A 22970-nucleotide genomic window follows, 5' to 3' on the forward strand; every position below is an offset into this window, starting at 1 on the left:
AATGACATCGTAAAACATATGTTCAAAAATGAACTCTACGATATTAGAAGATGTGCTTAATATACGCTAAATTCTTAGATTTCTCTACTTATAATGGTATTCACAGAATCTAATAAAAGTTCTACAGAAAACGATATACTCATGCAGTTTAAAGATAAAAAAAACTAAAGTTGCATAAAGGTAGTGCCCATATGCACGTGCATACGCCTGAACACAAAATAATTGGGTAAAGATATTTGAGCAAACTAAAGGTATATTACTTAAAAAAAAATATATATATGGGAGGACAGTTTGGATGTTGGCATATAAGGCATAAATAGGTTGCAAGCATGTACCCACGGTACATCGTCGCTAATTGCAAAATTGGAAAATTTAAGGAAACGTAAGCAAGTCGTTATTGGGCTGCCAGTGCAATGCAAGAGTTTTAATGGTTTGGTCTTCGTTGAGTTGACAACTTGAACTAAATGATTGATGGTCTGTGGGAATGGATTGTGTTCGGCCGGTGTGCGTCTAATCCTGGAGAGGTGGGCGCACCGGGTCGATCTCAGCGGGAGTAAGCGGGTTGGAAATGAAAATAAGCAAATAGACGAGATTTCTCGTTATAATATATGTGATTTATTGGGTAGATGTAAAACTAGCAATAGTTACAATATTACCTGAATAAACGCAGAAATACGGCAGAGATCGCTGGCGGCAGATGTTAACTGGTTGGCTGTTGAAATCAAAGAGGCCGGTTGTATAGCAAGCTACAACCGTTGACCCGCAAAATCCTCCGTTTTGGAGGGGAAAGGCACCCACACATCAACCCCGACATGCATATGCATGAGTGCTGACAAAAAGCACACATACACGTGCATGTGCATGCATGCACATGCATGGGGGTGATGGTGTGGGTGGTTATAAATTAATTCGAGTATCGAGTATCGGTTTGCAGAGTTGCATTGGGGGGGTCGCAATCAGATGCGGAAAAGTTAGGCATCCTGCCTAAACATGCCGGCCCCCCTTGCTATACGCAACATCGTTTTCCGCCAATGACCTCCGCTGAAACGAGAAAAATTATTATAAGACTTACACACTAAACTTAATCTAAATGAGGAGTTCGTCTGCGACGCAAAATGGCCGGGAATCCTTTCCGACTTGCCTAGCATGCCACCTAAGCTAGGATGATAAAAGTTAACGGTGATGAACAGATGTAAGTGAATATTTCTTGCCATTGAATTATACATAATTCTTAAATATAGAAATTCAGAATGTAATATGTGTATAGTCGATGGCCAGTAAGGCTGGGCGAAGAGGCCGAGGTCTCCGTTCCAGATTGGCACCATTTTTTGTTATTCTGTGGTTTTTGTCGTTCCGGATGGAGAGGCCGAGGTCTCCATTCCAGATTTGCGGTTTTTTTTTGTTGGTTGGACGAAGAGGCAGAGGTCTCCGTTCCAGACTCGATGGTTTTGAGGTTTTTCTGGGCTGGACGAAGAGGCCGAGGTCTCCGTTCCAGCGTATAACGTGTCGTGTCGCTCTCAGGGTGACTGTGGCATTTTTATGGATGTGCCAGGGCGAGTGGCCGTGAGGTTGGTTGGGTGATGCGCGTTTTCGCTGCAGCGCATGTATTTCGTCAGTTGTGTATTATATTATTACCCTACAAAACACCTGGTCACAAATCTACCCACGCCCATGCAAATGTGACTACGAATATAACCTGTCACCGTAAAATGACTAGTCAAATGACGTGGAGTGACGAGAGCGTTTTTTGCAAAATAGTTAGTGCTGTGATTTCGAGCAGCTTAGATTTTTCAACATAACCAGCAAAATTGCGGTGTGTGGGAGGTTGGAGCGGACGTGATTCCAAGCCACCCGCGCAAAATTACTTGTTTTCGTGATACGCGTGGTGTTTTATTAACAAACGTACGTTAAAATGTATGAATAAACCGAGTTTAAAACGAACCGTAGAGGCTGACGACGGTATTGGTTTAATTTTGTGCGACAGCTCATGACGAAGAGCGAACATCGTAATTAAATTGGAAAATGTACCAACTGCCGGTGCTTACATGCAGATTGGCGATGCGTTCTTCATGACGCGTTCTATCTGCACGTACCATTATGCTAAATGTACCATGCAACTCTGTCGTGTATTTCTTGGTTAGCTGACAGCTGGTATGGTGAATTTGTGGTGTGCGAGTATATATATATATACATATATGTATTTGCTTGCCCTTGAAAAAAAACTAGGTCACTGGGGCAGTAGCACACTAGGCCGGTAGAAAACAGTTGACTTTTTCTAATTTCGGGACTTGGTCGTGTCGGGATTCTTTAATTTCGGGACTCGGATTGTTTTTGTACCGAGCCCTTATAATGACTGTTTGTGATGTTTGTTGTTGAAAAACAACAAGTCCTGCCCCCCAGCCAGAAAACCGTGCCCAAAAACCGGAAAGGGTAAAAAAACAACAAAAAAAAAATTTTCTTGTAAAAAAAATGTGAATTTTTTTGCAAGGAAAAGTTGTTTTCTTTGTTTTGTCCTCCCCTTTTTTTGGGTTCTTTTGTTGTGTATGACTACTTGGTATTGCAGTAGATGCCTATATTCGGCAAAAACACGTCAGTACCGATTCTGATGTTTTGCGGTTTTCGGTACTGCTTTGGTGTAGTTATCGGTATCCGCTTTTTTTCTTTCTTAATATGACAGCACTAATGAGGCTGCCGTTGGTATGTTGCGGGTTGCCATCCAGTTGTTTTCCCGTAACAGGAATTTTCCAGGATACATTAATGTAGGATTGTGGTGGATAAATTACCCTCACCACATTGTTATTTGGAAAAGGATTTTCAAGCTGGTAAAACGTAAGTATGACACATTCCTAACGGATTTTTTGATAATTTTTTCTATAATGGATTTTTTTTTTTTCGTTTCAGATGGAACCGATGCAACTACTTCTAGTGTGTTTGGAGGCTTGATTGCCCATCTAAATGGGCATATGCAATTTTACCCGTATAGGTGTTGGAGCTGCCCCAAGCGGTATGCGTCGTCCGCAGCGCTCTCCGTGCATCGCCGTCTTCGCCACTGAAGTGGGTTTCTGTGCCACTCAGTTACGGCTGTGCAGTAATTTAATTTAATATTTGTTGAAAAAAAAAATAATAAATGGATTTATTTTATACTTCATATGATTTCGGCCTGATTAGTTGGGTTGGGGGGGGCTCTTGTGATTTAACCTTGTGTTGTCTTCTCTACTCTTAGACAGACGCAAACAAGAAACGCACCATTGGGTGGTCGAGTTGGGTAACATGGCAACTCTGTCGTTTCTCGTTTTCTTGTATGTATCATACATACATACATACGTTGGTTGAACATTCCAGTGTAGAGCTTGAAGCAAAAACCAAAATGAATCGAAAGATTTATTTTACCGTTTTTGCTTCAATTCATGTAAAATTTACGCGTTGCTGGACACAAGGGTAAGTAGTAAAATATTTTGCAATAATTTTATTGCAATGACTATTTTTTATGGTATGTCAGATTTTTAATTCATTTTCTTTTCTTTTTCAGGTGACTGGTGGTGGAGATCCAGAACAGTGGATGGGTAAGTATGCCGGTATCGTTCCGGTTTTAGTGTTTTTCCGGTTACCGGCATCGCAAAAGGGGTGCTCCAACTGCGGCGTCGGCCGCGCCGTCAGTTGTCACCTTGTTTGCGATGCCCATTTGTGCACTGTATTAATGAATTTTCTTTGATATATTTGCAGGTTTTTGGTGTTATCTCGCAAAATGACTGATGTCTGCGGGGATATATTGAGCTCAACATTTTTCGCGTTTCATTAATTTTCTCGGCCGAGCCTCTTTTTTTGGTTTTAATTCAATTTATTGTATGAGTCAAAAAAATGAACGACCATTACTATCAGGTCAGCGCATCAAGACCGGAGAAGATGAAAGAGAGAAGACATTGAGACGATAGGCAGCCATGAGCATGTATTCGTCAGGCTCATGCGTCGATATAAGTACTTGGAGAAGATGTTTGAATAGGAAGTGCAGAAGGTACTTGTCTTCATCAAAGGTGTTACACCAAGTGCACGTACCAAACTTGCGCGTATGATAGCGCTCTGTTTAGTTGATGGTTCTATTCCCCCGAATGTGTTGTTGGTACTAAACAACGAGCATTTGATTAAAGATGGCGTGGCTTTAGATTTTCTTCGCGACGAATTTGTCGCGTTTAAGTTGGAGAAGGGCATGGCATATCCGGTACAAGCTCCCAAAAAGGGTGGACTAGAAAACAAACTAATGAACTTTTTCCCACCAAACAAACGTACTGACGAGTATTTAAAAACAGATTTTCCTTGAAATCATAAACTACATACAGCGCAGGCCAGTCACGAGGCCAAGTGTGAACTTCAACAAACTCTCATCGATGATATTAATGACGAGAAAGCACACTCAAAAATCACAGCTGCACAAATTTTGGACAATCCTACTTTCGGACCTCGCTAAGGTGCTATTGCTTTTGCACAATACGCACCATGTGCAGTTTTGATATTATATATAGTTTTAAGGGTACCCTCGCACAGAAGCTTGCTTATCCTCATTGGGGGATAAAATATAAAATCCAAAATGTCTCTGTGGTTATACGACGAGCTGCTGTTGGTTACGAAGGACCGTTTGCTAACCGTACTGCAAAGCTATCTAAAAGAGCTGTATTGGGGGCGTCAGTAAATACAAGGCTATGATTAATATCTTCAAACTGCTTCGCTAGAAGCAAATATGGGTTTCTTCTCATTGTGTCAATCTATTTTCTACGTTCTCGCATTTCCTAGTCGTGATGTAACTGGAGATAAAAAATGTTTACTATTCCTACAATCACGAGAATGATCCGCCATAGTCATATGCAATTTCAATCAATTACGCGTATGCCTTCCCACTGTGGCGACAGCTTTGCTGGCGTTACACGCGCCTATCAGTTGGTCTATTGTCATGCAGGTTTGGAACGTGATGCACGCCGAAAATTAGCAACAGTATATACCAATGATAAAGCGACACCAGAAGAACCTTTAGAAACATTTTTTTTTTTGATCCGTTTTTATTAAAAATGTCAATCAACCATACCATAAATACTATGGGAATTTAGGGACTCCTCACGCTGAATTTGAACCGGAACAACTTTGCGTTGCATTGAGTAGCGATGAACATTGGTATCGCGCACGTGTAACACCTCAGATTGCCAAAGATGACATCGGAGTACACTACATCGATTATGGACACCCGGAGCAGGTAGATGCTGGTAAGTTAAGAAACTGGGAGAAAAAATTCTATGCCAATACAAATGCATATGTCCTGAATTCAATATTCCAGCACGTACACTGCCCACAGATGCGCTGCCCATAAGTTCCCAATCAAAGAAAGCCGATGAAGCAAGCGATTCAGATGCCGTTGTAATAGAGACGTAAGTGCAGCTGACACGAGCAGATGAGCCTGTATTTATCGTGAATGCGTTGGAGGTACAACAAAATCATTTAAGAGGTAAGCTTCATTTTTGTAAGGGTGATAATGTTATCGATGTTCTACTGAACTCCCAATTAATAAACTCACTTCATGCGTAAGCAATTGAAAAAGGGATAATTCCAATATGTTCGAATGTACTGAATTTTTAAAAATCAATAATCTGCAATATTCGTTGTATAGAGTGCTTTGTGTTGCACAGGCACAGTGGCAAGCTGCTGCTGCAGTGCTTGCCCAACATGCAAGCTCCACTTCGTCGCGTTTCATGTACGCTTTCATGCTATTGGTGGGTACAGTTTCAGGCGCCGTAGCACTTCCGTCCGGACTACAGGACACACTCAAGCGCCAAAGATCTTTCTTAAACTGGTAGTCTATAAATTGATTGTGAATACGCTGTATATCGTTTATGTTTCGGTTTGGCCTGTTTCTTCACGCTGATGGCATTGATAATGTTGGGGGTGAAGAGCTCTCGCGACCCACGTTCTCATATACAAAATGAATTTTGGGGATTGAAATTTTGATTTGCTTTGGTGCTGCCATTGGTGCAATTTTCATACCAGAAGGCTCATTTGGGCCGGCTATGATGTGGGTGGGCTTAATTGGCGGACGTGCATTCATTCTTGTGCAGCTGGTGATAATTGTAGATTTTGCACATTCGGTAGCTGAAAATTGGATTGAAAACGCGGAAGACAATCATGGATACTTTTACGCTTTGTCGCTTGTTGGCATTTCTTTATTATATATCTACTTTACTCATTCCGGCGGTTGCGGTCTTAACAATTTTTTTTTTCTTCAATCTCGTTCTGTGTTTCGTAATAAGCATTCTTTCTGTAATGCCCGCTGTACAGGATCGTTTGCCTCAGTCGGGTTTATTGCAAAGCTCACTGGTTACTATCTCCACTGTTTACTTGACTTGGTCTGCTGTTGCCAACGACCCAGAAAAAGACTGCAATCCTATCACGACAAATATAATTGGATTGATAGCTTGGTTATTCTGCCTTCTATATAATTGCATTAGCTCAGCAGTTGAAGTGTCAAAAAACTAATAATGATGGTGAAAGGCGTCTTTCAACAGAAGCTCTCTCAGATGCAGAAGCTGGTGCAGAGAAAGGTGTAAGTGATAACGAAACCGAAGGGGTTACGTATTCTTGGTCCATGTTTCATATTGTTTTTGTTTGCGCTTCCTTATATGTCATGATGACGCTTACCAAGTGCTGTAAACCCAATTCAGATATTGAGCTATTCAATGCTAATGCTGCTTCGATGTGGATTAAATAATATCCAGTTGGCTTGGAATCACTATATATGGTTGGACCAATGATATTAACGAATTGTGATTTTAGTTAAAGAGTGAGATGAAGAGCACGTAAAGTAGAGAAAAACATTGATTAAATTTTTAGATGAGCTCTGTATTTATTTATGTACAACTATCCATCTGTACTTGTCTAATGGTTAAAGAAAGAGCGCTTGATGTTTGCGGGGGGGGGGGTGTTGCACCGCTAGTGTGCCACTATTTCATTAATCTTCATTGCTTATATAACGTGCCATCATGTGTTCGACTATAATGACTGACGATGGTGCTGTCATCATGTTTCGACTTTAAAGGTCGTTGTGAATCATTGTTTCAAGCTACACCGTCCCACTTCAATGTGCTACTGGTGTGTATAGTATTTTAGCAAATCTTGCCATAATTGGGGTAGAGCCTTTTACTGAAAAATATTTTAAGGTCCGTTGAAATCGAAAACAAAAAAATGTTTGTAAAATTATTTTTAAATTAACGTGTTGTACTAATGACTAAAACTTGTTCTTGGCTGGTTTAATGTAACATGCTAAGAGTTCTGCGATGAATGGTAAACTAAAATCATTAGCAGATATGCATGTGACGTGACTTGGTCACCAACAATTACTTAATTTGGATACAAATATGGCTGAGCGTCTTAGATATTTATGTAGCTTGTTTTTAAACCGTATCTGCACATCTGTTTTTGTCTAAATGGTTGGTGATTATAAAAAATTACGCGAGAAGCCCATTATGAATATCAACTTAATTAGACGTGAATTTATCTCAAAGTACCCAGATAAAATGGCTCAGTATACATATGTATTTCATTTTATTTAATTGTTGTTAACAAATACAAATACGTTTGTGTACTCATTTAGGTGGAAAAGAAACTATACATTTAAGCACAAGCAATTGCGTTGGGGTATGTTGGCCTCGTTCAGGGGAACGAGAGCTGGGTTTGATTTGTTGGAAATTTAAAGATGATGGGCTGAAAGCCTTTAGGTTCTGTGGCAGATCGGTTTGCCATTCTGCGGTAGGCTTTTATGATGTCCTCGTTATGGGATAACGAGTGAATGGGATGTTTTCTGGTATCCTCGCTCGGGGAGCGAGTGAATTTGGGTTGACTTGTGGAATCTTTCCTTTAAAAAATATAGATAATGGGCCGAACGCCCTTAGATTCTGTGGCAGATCGGTTCGCCCTTCTGCGGTAGGTTTTTCTGGTGTCCTCGTTCTGGGAGAACGAGTGAATGGGATGTTTTCTGGTGTCCTCGCTTTAGGTGAGCGAGTGAATTTGGGGTGGTTTCTTTTTCTTTTTTTTTTTTTTTTTTGCAAGGGGCTCCCGGTTAGTATTATTATGAAGCCGCAGTTTTGCTTTTTGTTTTGCGAGCTTTTGGTAAGCTCTCATGCGTCCTCGTGTCTCTAGCTCCCTTTCCCCATTGCCCACAAGTAGCTAGGTGTAGGATTCCCCCTCCGGCAGACTCGGTACGAGACCGGGGGTGCGAAAAAAAGAAAAATAAGATGTAGGATCGCCCTCCGGTAGACTCGCACCCTCACGAGACCGGGGTGGTTGATTATAATTAGGGCCGCGGGAGCGACGCACGCTTAGGGATAGCGGGGCATCACGGCGCGTGGTTGAACGCGTCTTTATGTCCCGCGCTCCCTTTCCCCATTGCCATCGCGTAGTACGCCTTAGGTTTCCCCTCCGGTAGACTCGCACCCTCACGAGACCGGGGGGTTGATGATAATATATGGCTCGGGAGAAACACAAGCTTAGGGATAGAGAGACACGAAGACGTGGGTTCCTTAATATGCTTTCGATGCTATCACTAACCGTGGGCCTCTAATTGTAGGTAGTCGGGGGAAATAGTGTTTTGGGTTTGATTCTTTTTGAAGGGAGGGGTATGGAGGAACGGAGGGATTGTTAGGAGGAGCACGTAGCCTTCTCGCAATCCGTCTCTTCCGTTGGAAGAAGGATCAGTTTGACCAAAGGTCGTCTGACTTGACCCTTCTCGGTTTTGAGGTCGACTACGCGTACTCGGTCATCTTCGCCGGGGTGTACGTTGACAACTCGACCTAACCTCCATTCGTTGGGAGATAAGTGGTCCTCTTTGAGGACAGCGAGATCTCCCACTTTTATATTTTGTTTGGGATGCTTCCACTTCACTCTTTTTTGAAGTTCGGATAGATATTCGGTTTTCCATCGCTTGCAGAAAGTGTGATGGAGGGCTTTGAGTTTCTGCCACCGATTGATCATCGAGGCAGGGCTCACACTAGCATCCGGCTCTGGCGGAGCCAGTAGATGGCTGCCAGTGAGGAAATGACCTGGAGTAAGCGGCTCAAGGTCCGTTGGGTCATTGGATTCCGGGCTGAGCGGCCGCGAGTTCAGGCATGCCTCGATGCGGCACAAGAGTGTATGGAATTCCTCGAATGTAAATTTGTGTGGTGAGGCTATCTTTTTGAAGTGGCTTTTGAAGCTTTTCACTCCAGCCTCCCACAGCCCTCCCATGTGGTGAGCGCCCGCAGGGATGAAATGCCAAGTGAGTGACTGGGGCTCGGGCTTGTGAAATGAACGTTTTGAATTCCGATCGTAGGGATCGTGAAGCTCCGACAAAGTTTGTACCGTTGTCGGAGTAGACGTTTTTGGGACATCCGCGTCTAGATATAAAACGGGCAAAAGCCGCAAGAAATGATGGGGTGCTGAGGTCAGTAGTGGCCTCCAGATGAATCGCTCGTGTGGAAAAACACACGAAAAGGCAGACATAGCCTTTGGATAGTCGACACCCTCTGCCGCGGTAACTTTTAATGTCGAAGGGTCCGGCAAAGTCGACTCCAGTATTTGTGAATGCACGGCTGAATGTCGTGCGTTCGCGAGGGAGAATACCCATAAGTTGGGTCTGAGCACGCTTTCGGTGTACAGTGCAAACTTTGCAATTGTGAATTGTAGCCCTAATCATGGTTTTGATGTTAGGTATCCAGTATTGGGAGCGTATCAGACGCAACATGAGTTGGTTCTCCCCATGCTAACTTTGTTGATGAAACATTAGGACTGTCAGCCGGGATAACCGACAGTTGTATGGGAGGAGGATTGGGTGGCGTTCAGTAAAAGCTAAGTCCTTTGACGCCCCGAGTCGCCCTCCTACCCGAATGATGCCATCTTGGTCTAAGTAGGGATTAAGTGAAAGTATTGCACTTTTCCCTGCAATTGGTTTTCCGGCCTTTAGATAATTATATTCGGAACTATAATGTTGTTTCTGATAGATCTTAATTAAAAGTCGTGTAGTGGCCTTAATTTCATCAGGGGAGATTAGGTGCGACATGACCTGGAATGAATTTTTTGTTTCGGGGTGGGTTCTTCGGTAGAACCTCATAACGTATGATAAGACCCGTAGAGCCCTAGGTAGGTCGGAAAAGCGTTGAAGAATATCGGTAGGATTGACGGTTGTTGTTGCGCAGGTCTTTGCCCTCTTTGCGACGAAGGTTGACCAGGAACAGGGCGGTTTCCTTATCCATGCGAGGACGATAGTTGAATCCGTCCAAAGGTGCACTTTCACTGGTCCCAACTTGAGGTTCCTGAAAATTGATTCGGTGATTTCCGCTAACAGCACGGCTCCGCAAAGTTCCAAACGTGGAAGAGAAAGAGTTTTCACTGGGGCTACTCGGGTTTTGGCTAGAAGCAGGTTCGTGCAGACATTATCATCCGTTTTGACGCGCATGTAAATGGCTGCTGCATAAGCCTTCTCGGATGCGTCACAAAATCCATGGATCTCGATGTCGGTTCCTGGTGAAAAGTTGACCCATCTAGGTATCCGGATTTTATCGATTTCATGGTATTGGTCGGTGAAGGTTTTCCATCGTTCCAGCGTACTGGTAGATACTGGTTCGTCCCAAGCGGTGCCTTCCAACCAAATACTTTGCATGAGTATTTTTGCCACAATGACCATTGGTGCCAGCCATCCCAAGGGATCGAAAAGTTTGGCGATTGCTGATAGTATCGCTCTCTTCGTAATGTTTTCCGGGTTGTCCAGCGTCCCTGCTTTAAAATAAAATAAATCGGAGAGGGCATTCCACCGAATTCCTAATGCTTTAACTGTACTGGTATCTTCGAAGGCCAGGAAGTTTCCACTGAGCAGGTCTGCTTTGGGGATGTCCCTTAGAATGTCCTCTGAGTTGGAGGTCCATTTGCGAAGTGGAAAGCCCGCTGATTGTAGGACTTGACGAATTTCATCTCTGGCTTTAATAGTCGATGTAATCGTATGTCCACCTGCTAACACATCATCTACATACATGTATTCTCGCAGTATGCTAGCCGCGGTAGGGTGCGAGTTTGAGACGTCGTCTGCTAGTTGTAGGAGCGTTCTTATCGCGAGATATGGAGCGCAATTCACTCCGAAGGTAACCGTCTTTAATTCGTAAAGACTGATAGGGTCATTCGGGGAAGTGCGATGCACAATACGTTGAAATTTGGTGTGATTCTCGTTCACCCAAATTTGTCGATACATCTTTTCGATGTCGCTATTGAATACGAAGCGGTATAGTCTCCATCGTAAGATAAGTATGGGTAGATCGGCTTGTAGAACTGGGCCTGGGAGGAGAATATCGTTTAAGCTCTTGCCGTTGGCCGTAGGGCTCGAGGCGTTAAATACTACGCGTACCTTGGTGGTTGTACTTTCTGCTTTTACAACGGCGTGGTGGGGCAGGAAATAATTATCCGAATCGTCGGATGGAATATTCTTTTCAATTTTTCTCATATGTCCGAGCGTTTCATATTCTGACAACACTCGAACATATTCTTTTCCTAAATCTGGGTTTTTTATTAGCCGCCCCTCATTCCGGAAGAATTGAGAGCATGCACGCTTCAGGGATGGCCCTAAGTTAATATTGTTAGGGTAATCCTGCCGGAATGGTAGTGACACGGTGTACCTTCTATTCTCACTTCGCTGCGTTGTTTCTTTAAATAGTTGTTCGCAGTACCTTTCATCCTCATTTAATATTTTATTTTTGGGTACATTTTCTACCTCCCAGAAAGCTTTGAGTTGGTTGTCTAACGCAACCTCGTTGTAGAAAGACATAATGCTCTTCGTTGGATTTGGTGATTCGATACGACCGGTCAGTATCCAACCGAACACTGTCTCTTGGGCTAAGAGTGTGTTTAGCACATTCTTTTTTATACCGTTCATTATAATTTGGGGATATATGTCTCCGCCAAGTATGAGGTCTACGTCTTCGTTGACGTAGAACCTCTTGTCTGCCAAAACCAAGTCTGGGAATGCCTGCATAGTCATTGCGTTGATATGGCAGAATGGAAGATTCCCAGTGAGTTTCGTTAGAACTAGTACGGGTGTAGTCAGGCTGAAGCAGGGATCCACTGGTGAACGTAGTTCGATGTTGGATGCTTCTTTCACCTGAGCTGACACCGCATTTGTGATGCCTGAAACATGGGCATGCATTTTCCTCGCTGGCAAATTGATTCTGCGTTTCAGTCTTTCAGTTATAAAGGAACATTCAGACCCAGAATCAATTAATGCCCGCGCGGAGAAGTCGGTACCATTATGGTGAATGTGTACGCGAGCAGTTCCTAATAGCACGCCTGTGCTGGAATTGGCATGGCAGGATTTGACATTCTGATTCGCAGAGGAAGGTGGTTGTCCCGATTCCTGTCTTTTCCTTGCCTGTGCCGAAGTTGATGGGGCATTATCCGCATCTTTGAAGGGATTTCGTACCGCCGGTTGCTGAAGTGTGTCCGCATGCAGGAACGTGTGGTGACGAGAGTGGCATTTGGAACAGTTGTATGAACTGGTGCACCTCGTCACTGTGTGTCCTGGGGATAAACAATTCAGGCAGCCATTTGTGGATTTGATGAATTTAATCTTTCCACTGGGTTTAAATCGCAAAAACGTGAACAGTTGCGTAATCTGTGCTCCGTAGATTTGCACATTTTACACATTGATTTTGTTGTTTGCTTGGTTACTTTGGTTTGAAAAGCACCAAGTCTTTTTGTAGGGTTTTCTGTCGACTGGCGCGACGTGTTTGATTTTTGCACTTTAGAAGTGGCATTCCCTGTAAAACCAGACACGGTTTCAAGTGTCTGGAAACGATTTGACAAGAATTTGTCCATATCCTCCCACTTGGATATGTCCGTCTTGTGGTCAATGCTCTGCTCCCATAGAGCCAACGTATTTTCAGGTAATTTTGTCGAACATAAATAGGTAATAATCGCATCCCAATTTGAAACATCGATCTGATGTGTTTTTAAAGATGCCAAGCAATTATTTATGTCGCGCTGTAAGGTTTTGATAGAGCTGCCGCACTCGCTATCTATCTTTTTTAGATTAAACAAAATTTGTAGTTGTGAGTTCACGAGAATCCGTTTATTCTCGTATCTCTCACATAGGTTTTTCCAGGCTGTTTCGCAGCCTTCATTTGTCAAGGTACATTTCTTGACGATGTCCTTTGCCTCACCTTGACTTTTCTGATTGAGGTGGAACAACTTTTCTACCGGGCTTAGGCGACTGTTGTTTTTGTATATTGCTGTGAACAGGTCACGAAACGTTGGCCAAGATAGGTAGTCGCCCTTGAACACCTCAGTATCACAAGCTGGCAGGCGGATACTATGTTCGCGCGCACGTTCTCCCTCAGGTTTGACTGCCCTATCTTTTTCCTCCTTCAATTTGGCTTGAAGTTCAGCCATGTTCGACATGCATCTTAGGAATACGGCATATGCCGCTTTATGCTTGATCTTGACCGCTGCAATTTTCTTTGCGTCGAGCGTGTCAGAGCCAAGAACTCCTCTAGGGCGTTCTCTGCTTTTTCCCACTTAGCTTGCAACTCTTTTTGCTGTATTGCAAGACTGTGCACAGTGTGCAGAGCCGCATTGATGTCATTAAAATCGGCCTTGAATTCGATTATTCGATCGGCCAATCTAATATATGATTCCATGTTCATGGATTAAAATTTGTGATCAAATTAAAAGGGGTTATAAAACTGAAAAAACCTGTGCGATTCACCCAACCAACAATGATTAAAATATAGAAAAACTCTTTATTTAACGCTTTCAATTTGTTTATTTTTTCACTGACTTTGCAGCTTATTTGTGCCGTAAAACAGGGAGCAGGGGGAAGCAACACCAATGTGTTTTGTGTAAATAAAGGGGGCCACTCGCCACTTCCAAGTTAAATTGTATTGTATACTAAGTGCGCGCGTTGATATAAACTCGACGAAAAGTGTGAAACCGTGAAATAGATCTTATGCAACAAAGAACAAAAAACTGTGTAACAAGATTGATTAAGGAAATTAGTGAAAATAATAGTGACGCAAAAGAAATTAAATTTTGCCGCAGTCAAATGGCGTGAAATTTTTGTGAAAGTGAGGTTATGTGCACCTCTTCCCTGTGCTGTGTCTGGAGAGCCTTACCGCTGGTGGGGGGACAGACCAGATAGTCACAAGGAATCTAAACCGACGTTAATGCAACGCGTTTGCACTTATTTTCTTTTTTGGCACTACATAGTTTTTTCACACTTTTCGCGGTTAACTACAATCACGTATGGCACTTTAAATGATTTTTCGCACTTTTTATTTATTGTTTTTAACCAACCAAAAAAAATGTGGCAAGAAATATTGCACTTACTGTGAACTTTTTGGTGATTTGTATGTTCTGGTGATGATGTGGCAAGATGACTTGTGGTGTTGCTGATGGCTTAAGCTGGCTGTCCCTTGCTCAGTGTTTTGCACGCTGGTATTAAATAATAGACTTTCCAAATTTTGTGGTATAGCTGTTGATGGGCAAATATTTTTCCGTATAAATTTTCGGGCTAATTATATTGTGGACTGTATTGTTAAGGTGCTGTTTCCAATTCCTGGTGAGATAGGACCAAATGTTCGGCCGGTGTGCGTCTAATCCTGGAGAGGTGGGCGCACCGGGTCGATCTCAGCGGGAGTAAGCGGGTTGGAAATGAAAATAAGCAAATAGACGAGATTTCTCGTTATAATATATGTGATTTATTGGGTAGATGTAAAACTAGCAATAGTTACAATATTACCTGAATAAACGCAGAAATACGGCAGAGATCGCTGGCGGCAGATGTTAACTGGTTGGCTGTTGAAATCAAAGAGGCCGGTTGTATAGCAAGCTACAACCGTTGACCCGCAAAATCCTCCGTTTTGGAGGGGAAAGGCACCCACACATCAACCCCGACATGCATATGCATGAGTGCTGACAAAAAGCACACATACACGTGCATGTGCATGCATGCACATGCATGGGGGTGATGGTGTGGGTGGTTATAAATTAATTCGAGTATCGAGTATCGGTTTGCAGAGTTGCATTGGGGGGGTCGCAATCAGATGCGGAAAAGTTAGGCATCCTGCCTAAACAGATTGCAATAGATCAGGCGTATTGCTTGACCACTTCCGTAGTTCCATACCGGCAGAACGGAGGGCTGAAATAAGTTGGTTGCGCATTTGTGTTGCTTTAGCGACGGTGTCGCTGCCACTGAGTGCATCCTTCCTTGTAAATATCCTTCAGTAAAATGTCCTCGGCGATGGGGAAACGCTCTTTCTCATCGCGTGCGATTTGGTGAAGAACCCTTATTGCAGTATATGGAGCTGAGGCCGTGCCAAAGGTAACCATGGTGAGGCAGTATTCTTGCACTTGTCCATTCTTAGCTCGCCAAGGAATTCGTTGGTAATGCACATCAATTGGATGCATGTAAATGCATCGGTACATCTCTTGGATGTCAGCTATAAAAACAAATTTGTGTAGACGCCAGTTAAGAATAAGTGCAGGTAGGTAATTTTGCAATGGTGGACCAGTGCACAACAAATCATTTAACAAACGGTCATTTGACGTTTTTTCCGAAGCATCATAAACGATTAGAATTTTCGAGGTGGAGTTATCCATCTTCAGTACTGCATGATGTGGTAAGATGCGTTAAACGTAGGCTTATTTGTTTCAGTCAGCGAATAATGTTGTTCTTCGCTGGACGTCGCTGGAATGATTTGGTTACAGTGAAAGTAGTCGTCTATACCCTCCGTGTATTGAGAACCAAATGTATCGTCACGCTGAAATTTACGCTCCGATTGTAAAAACGATTGAGGGCGATTTGTCTGGATCGGCCTAAAGTTTGATTAGGGTCGTAGATTGATTTTAATGGAAGTCAAACCAGGTACTTTCCATTAGCTTGTCTCACATGGGTTTTGCAAAAGAACACTTGTCTTGCTCTGACATTGTGTTTTCAGCAGGCACTTGTTCGCTGTCATAGAATTTTTACACAAGCGCTTCTAATTCAATGTTAATATGATGGCAGCGTACCTTGATAGCAGGAGGTGGGGAAGAATCGATTCGACCCTGCAAAATGCAGCCGAGATGGATTTTTTGAGCAATCAGCTGATTGAACGCACCGATCCTCATTTCCGGTAGTAAGATTTGCGCAATTATGTCAGGGCCAAGATTGACGTCAATTTTCTTAGGCTGATAGTATAAAGGGTCTGTCAGAGTGAGACCTTGAATATGTTCCATTTCAGCACGTAAGCGCTTTCGATGGGAACAGCAAAATTTTCGTCGAGGCAAGAATGCATAGTGAAGCTAACTACAAACTTCGACTGCCTCAGGGCACTAGGACCAACTCCACAGATATCTGCGGAAGTAGGATGGCGTTGAAGGCCTAAGCGTTGAACTGCATTTTTAGAAATAAGTGTTCCTTCCAAACCTTGATCTATAAAAGCATAAAATGTGGAGGATTGATTTGTGGCTTCGTTCCGTAGTGAAACTAAAGCCGTGACCAAAAGAACCTGTTTGGACAAATGACTAGCAGATGGATTAGAGTCCACATGTACAGAGTTGGCTGCTAAAGTTGCGTGGGCATGAGCACCACGTTGTGTATCTAATGATGGTGTGGAACTAAGCCCTACCTGCCCTTGGATTGAAGCCGATGCTAGTGTGAAAGGCTGGGCGTATTGGGCTGTGGTTGTTGTCGCTGTATTGGTTTGAGAAGTCCGTGGAAATTTTAGTAATGTGTGGTGACGCTGACCACATTGTATGGAGTTTTTGCTACTTGTGCATTGTGATAATGCATGAGACTTACTCAAACAGTTGAGACACAGCTTAGTTTTATCGACGATGTTCTTTCTTTCAAAGCAATCTTTGGATAGAAAGGTTTGGCAACGGCGAATTATATGTGCTTGTCCACAAAGAGCACAAAAATCTTGTAAAGACTGATGGACTCTAGTGGCAGCGTGGTGTGATTTTACCTTAGGTACCGTACGCGCAGATAATTTGGATTTCTGAAGATGATTATTCATATTATCATTTGACAGTGGACGCATGGGTGTGGCATTAAAAGTTAAAGTGCGATTTTCGATTGCATCAATCCTAAAGAGATGATTGGTTAAAAAGTCTTGTAGATCACATAAAGTCGGGATATCGATTTTACTTCCCAGATGATGCTCTTATGCGGAGTGTGTTTCAATTGGTAGTTTGGTTGTTAGGTTATGTGCAATCCAATGATCACATTCCCCTATTGGAACCTTAAGCCGTTTAAATTCATTGACACACACATTCGCCACATTAAGCAAAGTCTTTATGTCGCCTGCCTTTTCTTTAACGAGAACTGGTAAATCGTATAACGTATTCATATGATGCGAAAATATTATACGCGGATTGTTATAACGTTTTATTAACAACACCATGCCTTGGTATAATTTGCTTCCGTTAAAAGCATTTGATGTATATCCAGATCACGGTCAATCGCCAACGCCTGCTTCAAATAATGAACTTTTTGGATAGAATTAAATCAAGGTTATTATGAATTAGTCGATTGAATGAATCATGGAAACTTGGCCAATCAGTGAACTTGCCAGAAAACGAGGGTGCTGGTAAACGGGGGAATTGAGCAGGAGCGGCAAATCGCACTTGAGAATCCGATGACTGGTTCTTAGTCTTGGTCTCCTCGCAATCCGGTACAGGGAGGAACATATCTGTTTGCTACTGTTTTACCAGACAGAAGAGTTCCAAGTGAATTTCTTCAAATTGGGAGGCAACATCATTAGTAAAATGGTCATCTTTAATGTCTGAACATATGATTAATTTGTGCACTAATATGGTTTAATCGCTTTTCAAAATATGGTTTAGTTTTTCGCTAAGCAGAATCTTTCTTAAAGTTGACCAGAATTTTTTCAAGGGTCGTAAGTCGATTTGCTTGTAGCTTGATTAATGGTATATCCCCCATATTTTATTTGTTTATAAATATATGGTTATGCCAATTAAATAAATTAATAAGAAGAAAATCGAAATATACAATGTAAGCGTTGAATATACGTATGTAGTTAGATGTTGGCAGAGGAAAACAATAGCGATCCGATCCAAAGAAAAAATTTGCGCTTATAGCAACTGTTGACTGCGGAGTGCCGAAATTTACATATGTATGATATGATAAATAAGCCGGATATTATTTTTTATGCAGCAGCGATGTTAGCAAGCATATAATAAAATTGTATAGTTGTATAATTTCACGGTAGAAATGGTTGAAAAGGATTCCCCTCATGGGCCACCAAAAAATTTGTAGTATTGTGGAAATACTATGGTAAATGGGGTCCTTTTTGTGTGTGGTATGGCTGTCTGCAGCAAATGGACGAGGTGGGGACACCCTATCTTTCTGGTTGTAAGTAAAATAGAATTGGATAACTCACCGGAAGAAATTTCGTGATGCAAAATCGCCCGCAATGTCAGGAACTTTCTTCCAAAAGTAAATGAGAACAATATGTAGGTTTAATTGTGTATTTTATTGACATATAATATATATATGTAGATTTAGTGGTACACAGTAATATGGTTTTTCTTTTTATGGTTCGCAAAATATGTCTCTATCCAAGAAAAAAATGCTGATGCCGGAAGTTGGCTGCATAGCCCAAACTTTATTTTACAAACTATGCCGCGTTCCGCTGAGTTGGAACCTAATTGTACAAACTATGTCGCGTCCCACTGAGTTGGAACTTTATTGTAATGAAAAGATTAATATTGCTCGGTGCATATTATACATATTGCTTTATATAATTGTCTTTGTTATTGATATTAGAGATAAATTGCAAAGTTTACAAACGGCGATGGTTACTAGGATATGTTTCTGAATTTCACTTCTTCATCAGCCAGCTACTCGGGAGCTGAGTATTGAACTCGAATCTCCAACGTTCGTACTTCATACTGGTGTAAAGGTAGATGCCTTTAACCGCTCAGCCATATGAATGCCCCGCTGCTCGTTTTGCAGTTGGTCTCTTTTTTTTTTTTGCTATTTCTTTGTTGTTCACTATTTCGTTACATACACTCTGTATGTGATTTAATCCTAATTGTGTGGAATGTTTTAGCCGCACTTTGAAAGCTGGATCTGCATCCGGCAAAAGGCCGTCGGGGAGTGTCCTTATCGCTACAATAACAACAACATCGCGTGTTCGAATCGAGCTCAAGGCCTAAAAATAATTTTTGTATCTTTGTTACTGTTATAAATGTTTTCTTTATTGAAAAGATTTTTGAATTACAACAGAAGAAAGAAAAAATTATAGACAACCGCTAAAGCTCGTTGTATGGATCCATTTCCGGAACCGCTACACTCCTTTATCGGAAATGCTTAAGCTCCGCTGCTATAACCATTCAGCTATCACAGCGGTTGTTTGTTTTTCTTCATTATTTCTACTTCTATCCTGTTTCCTTGCCAATTGATTCACAACGCTGCGACAACTGTTGCAGAAACGATGGGAACATTGGACTTGTTTTACGACAATGATGCCATAGTATCATATTTATATACACTTTTCCCCCTGCTCTGAGATGTATTAACAATTTGTGTTGTTTTATCGGCCTCTTGATTTGTAAGGCCTTGAGTTCAAATCGAGCACAAACATTTTTTATCATTATTCTACTTATGATAAACATTTCGTTAATTGAAAAAAATTTTTATTAGAATAGAAGAAAGAAACACATCTTGTTTTTTTTAGGCAACTGCCAAAGTGCGTTATATGGACCCATTTCGGGAACTGCTAAATTCTTTCATCGACAACGTATAGGCGCGCTTGCTATAACCATTCAGCTATCACTGCTGTTATTTGTTTGTCTTCATTAGTTCTAATTTTATTATGTTTCTGTCCAATTAATTTCCACAGCGCTGCGACATTTGTTGCAGAAAAAAAAATTCTTGATACATCTCAGAACTTGGGGAAAAATTGTCAAAATATATGACACTATGGCATCATTGCCATACAACAAGTCTGATGATCACATCATTTGTACAACAGATGTCGCAGCGCTGTGGAAATAAATTGGCAAGAAACGGGATATAAGTAGAAATAATAGAGAAAAACAAATAACTGCTTTGATAGCTGAATTGTTATAGCAGCGGCGCCTAGACGTTTCCGATGAAGGAATTTAGTAGTCTCCGAAGTGGATCTATACAACGAACCTTGGCAATTTCCTAAAAAAACCAAATGTTTTTCTTCTTCTATTCCTTATTTAAAAATGTTTAAGAAAATTTGTATCATAACAATAATAATGTTAAAAAGTTATTTTTAGGCCTTGAGCTCTATTCGAACCCGCAATCTTACAAATCAGTAGGCCGATAAAACAACAAAAAATTTCACGGAGAAAAAGTTTCAATAAAAATGGCACTACGGCATCATTGCCATTAAACAAGCCCAATGTTCACATTGTTTCTGCAACAGTTAATATGACACTATGGCATTATTGTCATAAAAAAAGTCCAATGCTCACTTCGTTTCTGCAACAGATGTCGCAACGCTATGAAAATCAATTGGCAACAAACAGGATAGAACCATAAATAATGAAGACAAACAACCGCTGTGATAGCTGAAAGGTTATAGCTGCGGTGGCTAAAGTTTGCCGATGAAGATATAGCAGTTCCCAAAATGGATCTATACAACGAGTTTATGCAGTTGTCTAAAAAATTTATCACAACAATGATAATGGTAAAGAAATTATTGTTAGGCCTTGGAACTATTCGAACCCGCTATCTTATAATAATTTAATAAATAGGTTATTGTAAAAGACTTGAAAAACTGAATAAGTATATTGGTTAATTATTTACAGCTTATATGGAGTTGAATTGAGCTTGTTGCTTTTGTTTTGAACAACGCTGTATGTTTGGTATAGAGTAATTCTGAATAATTGTTTTTATCAGCCTATTGATAATTCTGAATATTTTTCTGCTGGAACAACTTGTTATTAATAGTTCTACTTCGTAGAAGTACTATACAACTGAGATATGGGGTATCGGCCCTGATGTCCAAAGTATTTTTTGTCTGTTCCTATTTTTTCAGATTATTTTCTGTTACCGTTTTTTTTGTAGCCGGAGTCGTTGTTTGGCTTCTTGTTTTCGATACCTCTGTTCTCACCTTGCAATGCAAATTAGATTTTTATTCTGCTATTTGCTCCGCTTCAAAACAAGACGAGTTCATAGGCGAGCTAAAGACATGCTATCATTTTTTATGCATTGGCTCTTTTTAGGCTACGTTCATTTTTAAACGGTTTTATTTAGTTTGTCTTGACAGGCCGGCACGAATTTTGTAATTGAAATTTAAGTAACTTCCAGATAACCTGCAAGCTTGAAACTTGGAATATAGTTCAGAACCTGATGACAATGCAATAATTAGAAAAAAACTCCGATAGGTGGCGCATGGATCGAAATATTAAAAAAATTGTATTTGTGGTCCGATTTGGTTCATATTTGGAACACAATACATACATGAATAGAAAGCTTGCTATGAAAAAAAAAATCGCCACTAGATGGCGCAAGGATCGAGATATTCAAAAAAATCTTATTTGTGGTCCGATTTGGCTCATATTTGGAACACAAAATACATACAAGAATAGAAAGCGAGCTATGAAAAAAAATCGCCGCTAGATGGCGCAAAGATCGAGATATTCAAAAAAAATCGTATTTTTGGGCCGATTTGGTCCATATTTGGAACACATAATACATACATGTGTAGAAAGCGACCTATGTCCGATTTTGGAACAAACATTACATACAGTCCGGTAGAAGTGACATCAAAATATTTTTGAGTTCCAATAGGAACAAGCATACGTGGCGCAGAGTCGAGTAAAGTCTTATGGATTTGTATTGAGGACTTAGATTGTAACAAATTGTCAGGAATATTTGCAATAATGAGTCACTAAATGAACTAAATGGAATGAGAAATAATAGGCAATTAAATAAAGACTAAAAACTTGAAAATAAAATAATTAAAACAAATTTTTAAGTTAAACGGTTTTATTGAAAACAATACTTACATGAGGTAATAATAATACTAAAAGCTAGAAAATAATTAGTAAGGTCCTAGGTACTAGGCATAACACTCATCATCAATCTAGCGCGTTGACCAGACAATTAAATGAAAGCGTTGGACGCGTAAAATTTCTATTGATAACATATATAAGATCAACTGAACCTTAATAAGGTTATGCTACGCCTCACATTTTTTATTATTAATACTTCATGTAAGTATTGTTTTCAATAAAACCGTTTAACTAAGCACATTTTTTTTAAATTATTTTATTTCATCCTATTGCTGCTCCAGAGTAGCAAATACAAACACTGACTTAATTAAGTTTCTATGTGAAATTGGAGTTATTACAAATATTAAATACATGTTCAAATAAAAAGTATTTTCTGAATAAATTGGTATTTTTAACATTTCAGGAAGACGATTTAATTGCCACAGTAGAAGAAAGCTCATTTATCCACAGACGGTACGGAAAATATTTTGATATGGTTGTTGAAAATGATGACTGCGATAGCGCTTTTCAAGAAGTGGTTAAAATACTCGACCAGATGAGTCTAAAGGAGCAGTGGGTACCAGTTGATTGGATATATTAAATTCTCGAATATTTGAAAAAAATTGGAATATGTTTCCCAAAAAGTAATATGAATAAAGTATAACACCCATTATAAAATCAATACAGTAACTATTTTTGAGTTAAATTAAATCTGCCATCCTCCCTCATATACTTCTAAAAATATAGCTATAGTCTATCATACTAACTCAAAAAATTAAAAATTCGGATTACATAAGTTTACAAAGAAAAGTGCGATATGTAGGTATAATGAGTAACAATTATTATTTACCGGTGTTTCTAAATAAATAAATGAAAGGCGCGATAACATCCGAAGAGATTTTAAGCCGAGCTTCTCTTCCAATTTGCGTCGTGCACCTTTTGATTTT

General features: G+C 40.8%; 1 protein-coding gene and 1 pseudogene across 5 annotated transcripts in view; both read left to right on the forward strand.

Moving 5' to 3' along the window:
* Positions 1-22713, forward strand: part of vari (MAGUK p55 subfamily member vari) — a 767475-nt gene extending 744762 nt beyond the window's left edge. For all 5 annotated transcript variants that reach the window (XM_067766042.1, XM_067766044.1, XM_067766045.1 and 2 more), the window contains one exon: positions 22448-22713. In XM_067766042.1, the coding sequence (XP_067622143.1) occupies positions 22448-22624 (177 nt within the window). In that variant the 3' untranslated portion in view covers positions 22625-22713. The remainder of the gene's footprint in view (positions 1-22447) is intronic.
* Positions 5516-6814, forward strand: LOC137239251 (serine incorporator 3-like; annotated as a pseudogene).
* Positions 22714-22970: the final 257 nt, after the last annotated feature.

Source organism: Eurosta solidaginis, chromosome 2 (genome assembly GCF_040869045.1).
Source record: "Eurosta solidaginis isolate ZX-2024a chromosome 2, ASM4086904v1, whole genome shotgun sequence".
In the NCBI taxonomy this organism is placed as follows: domain Eukaryota; kingdom Metazoa; phylum Arthropoda; class Insecta; order Diptera; family Tephritidae; genus Eurosta; species Eurosta solidaginis.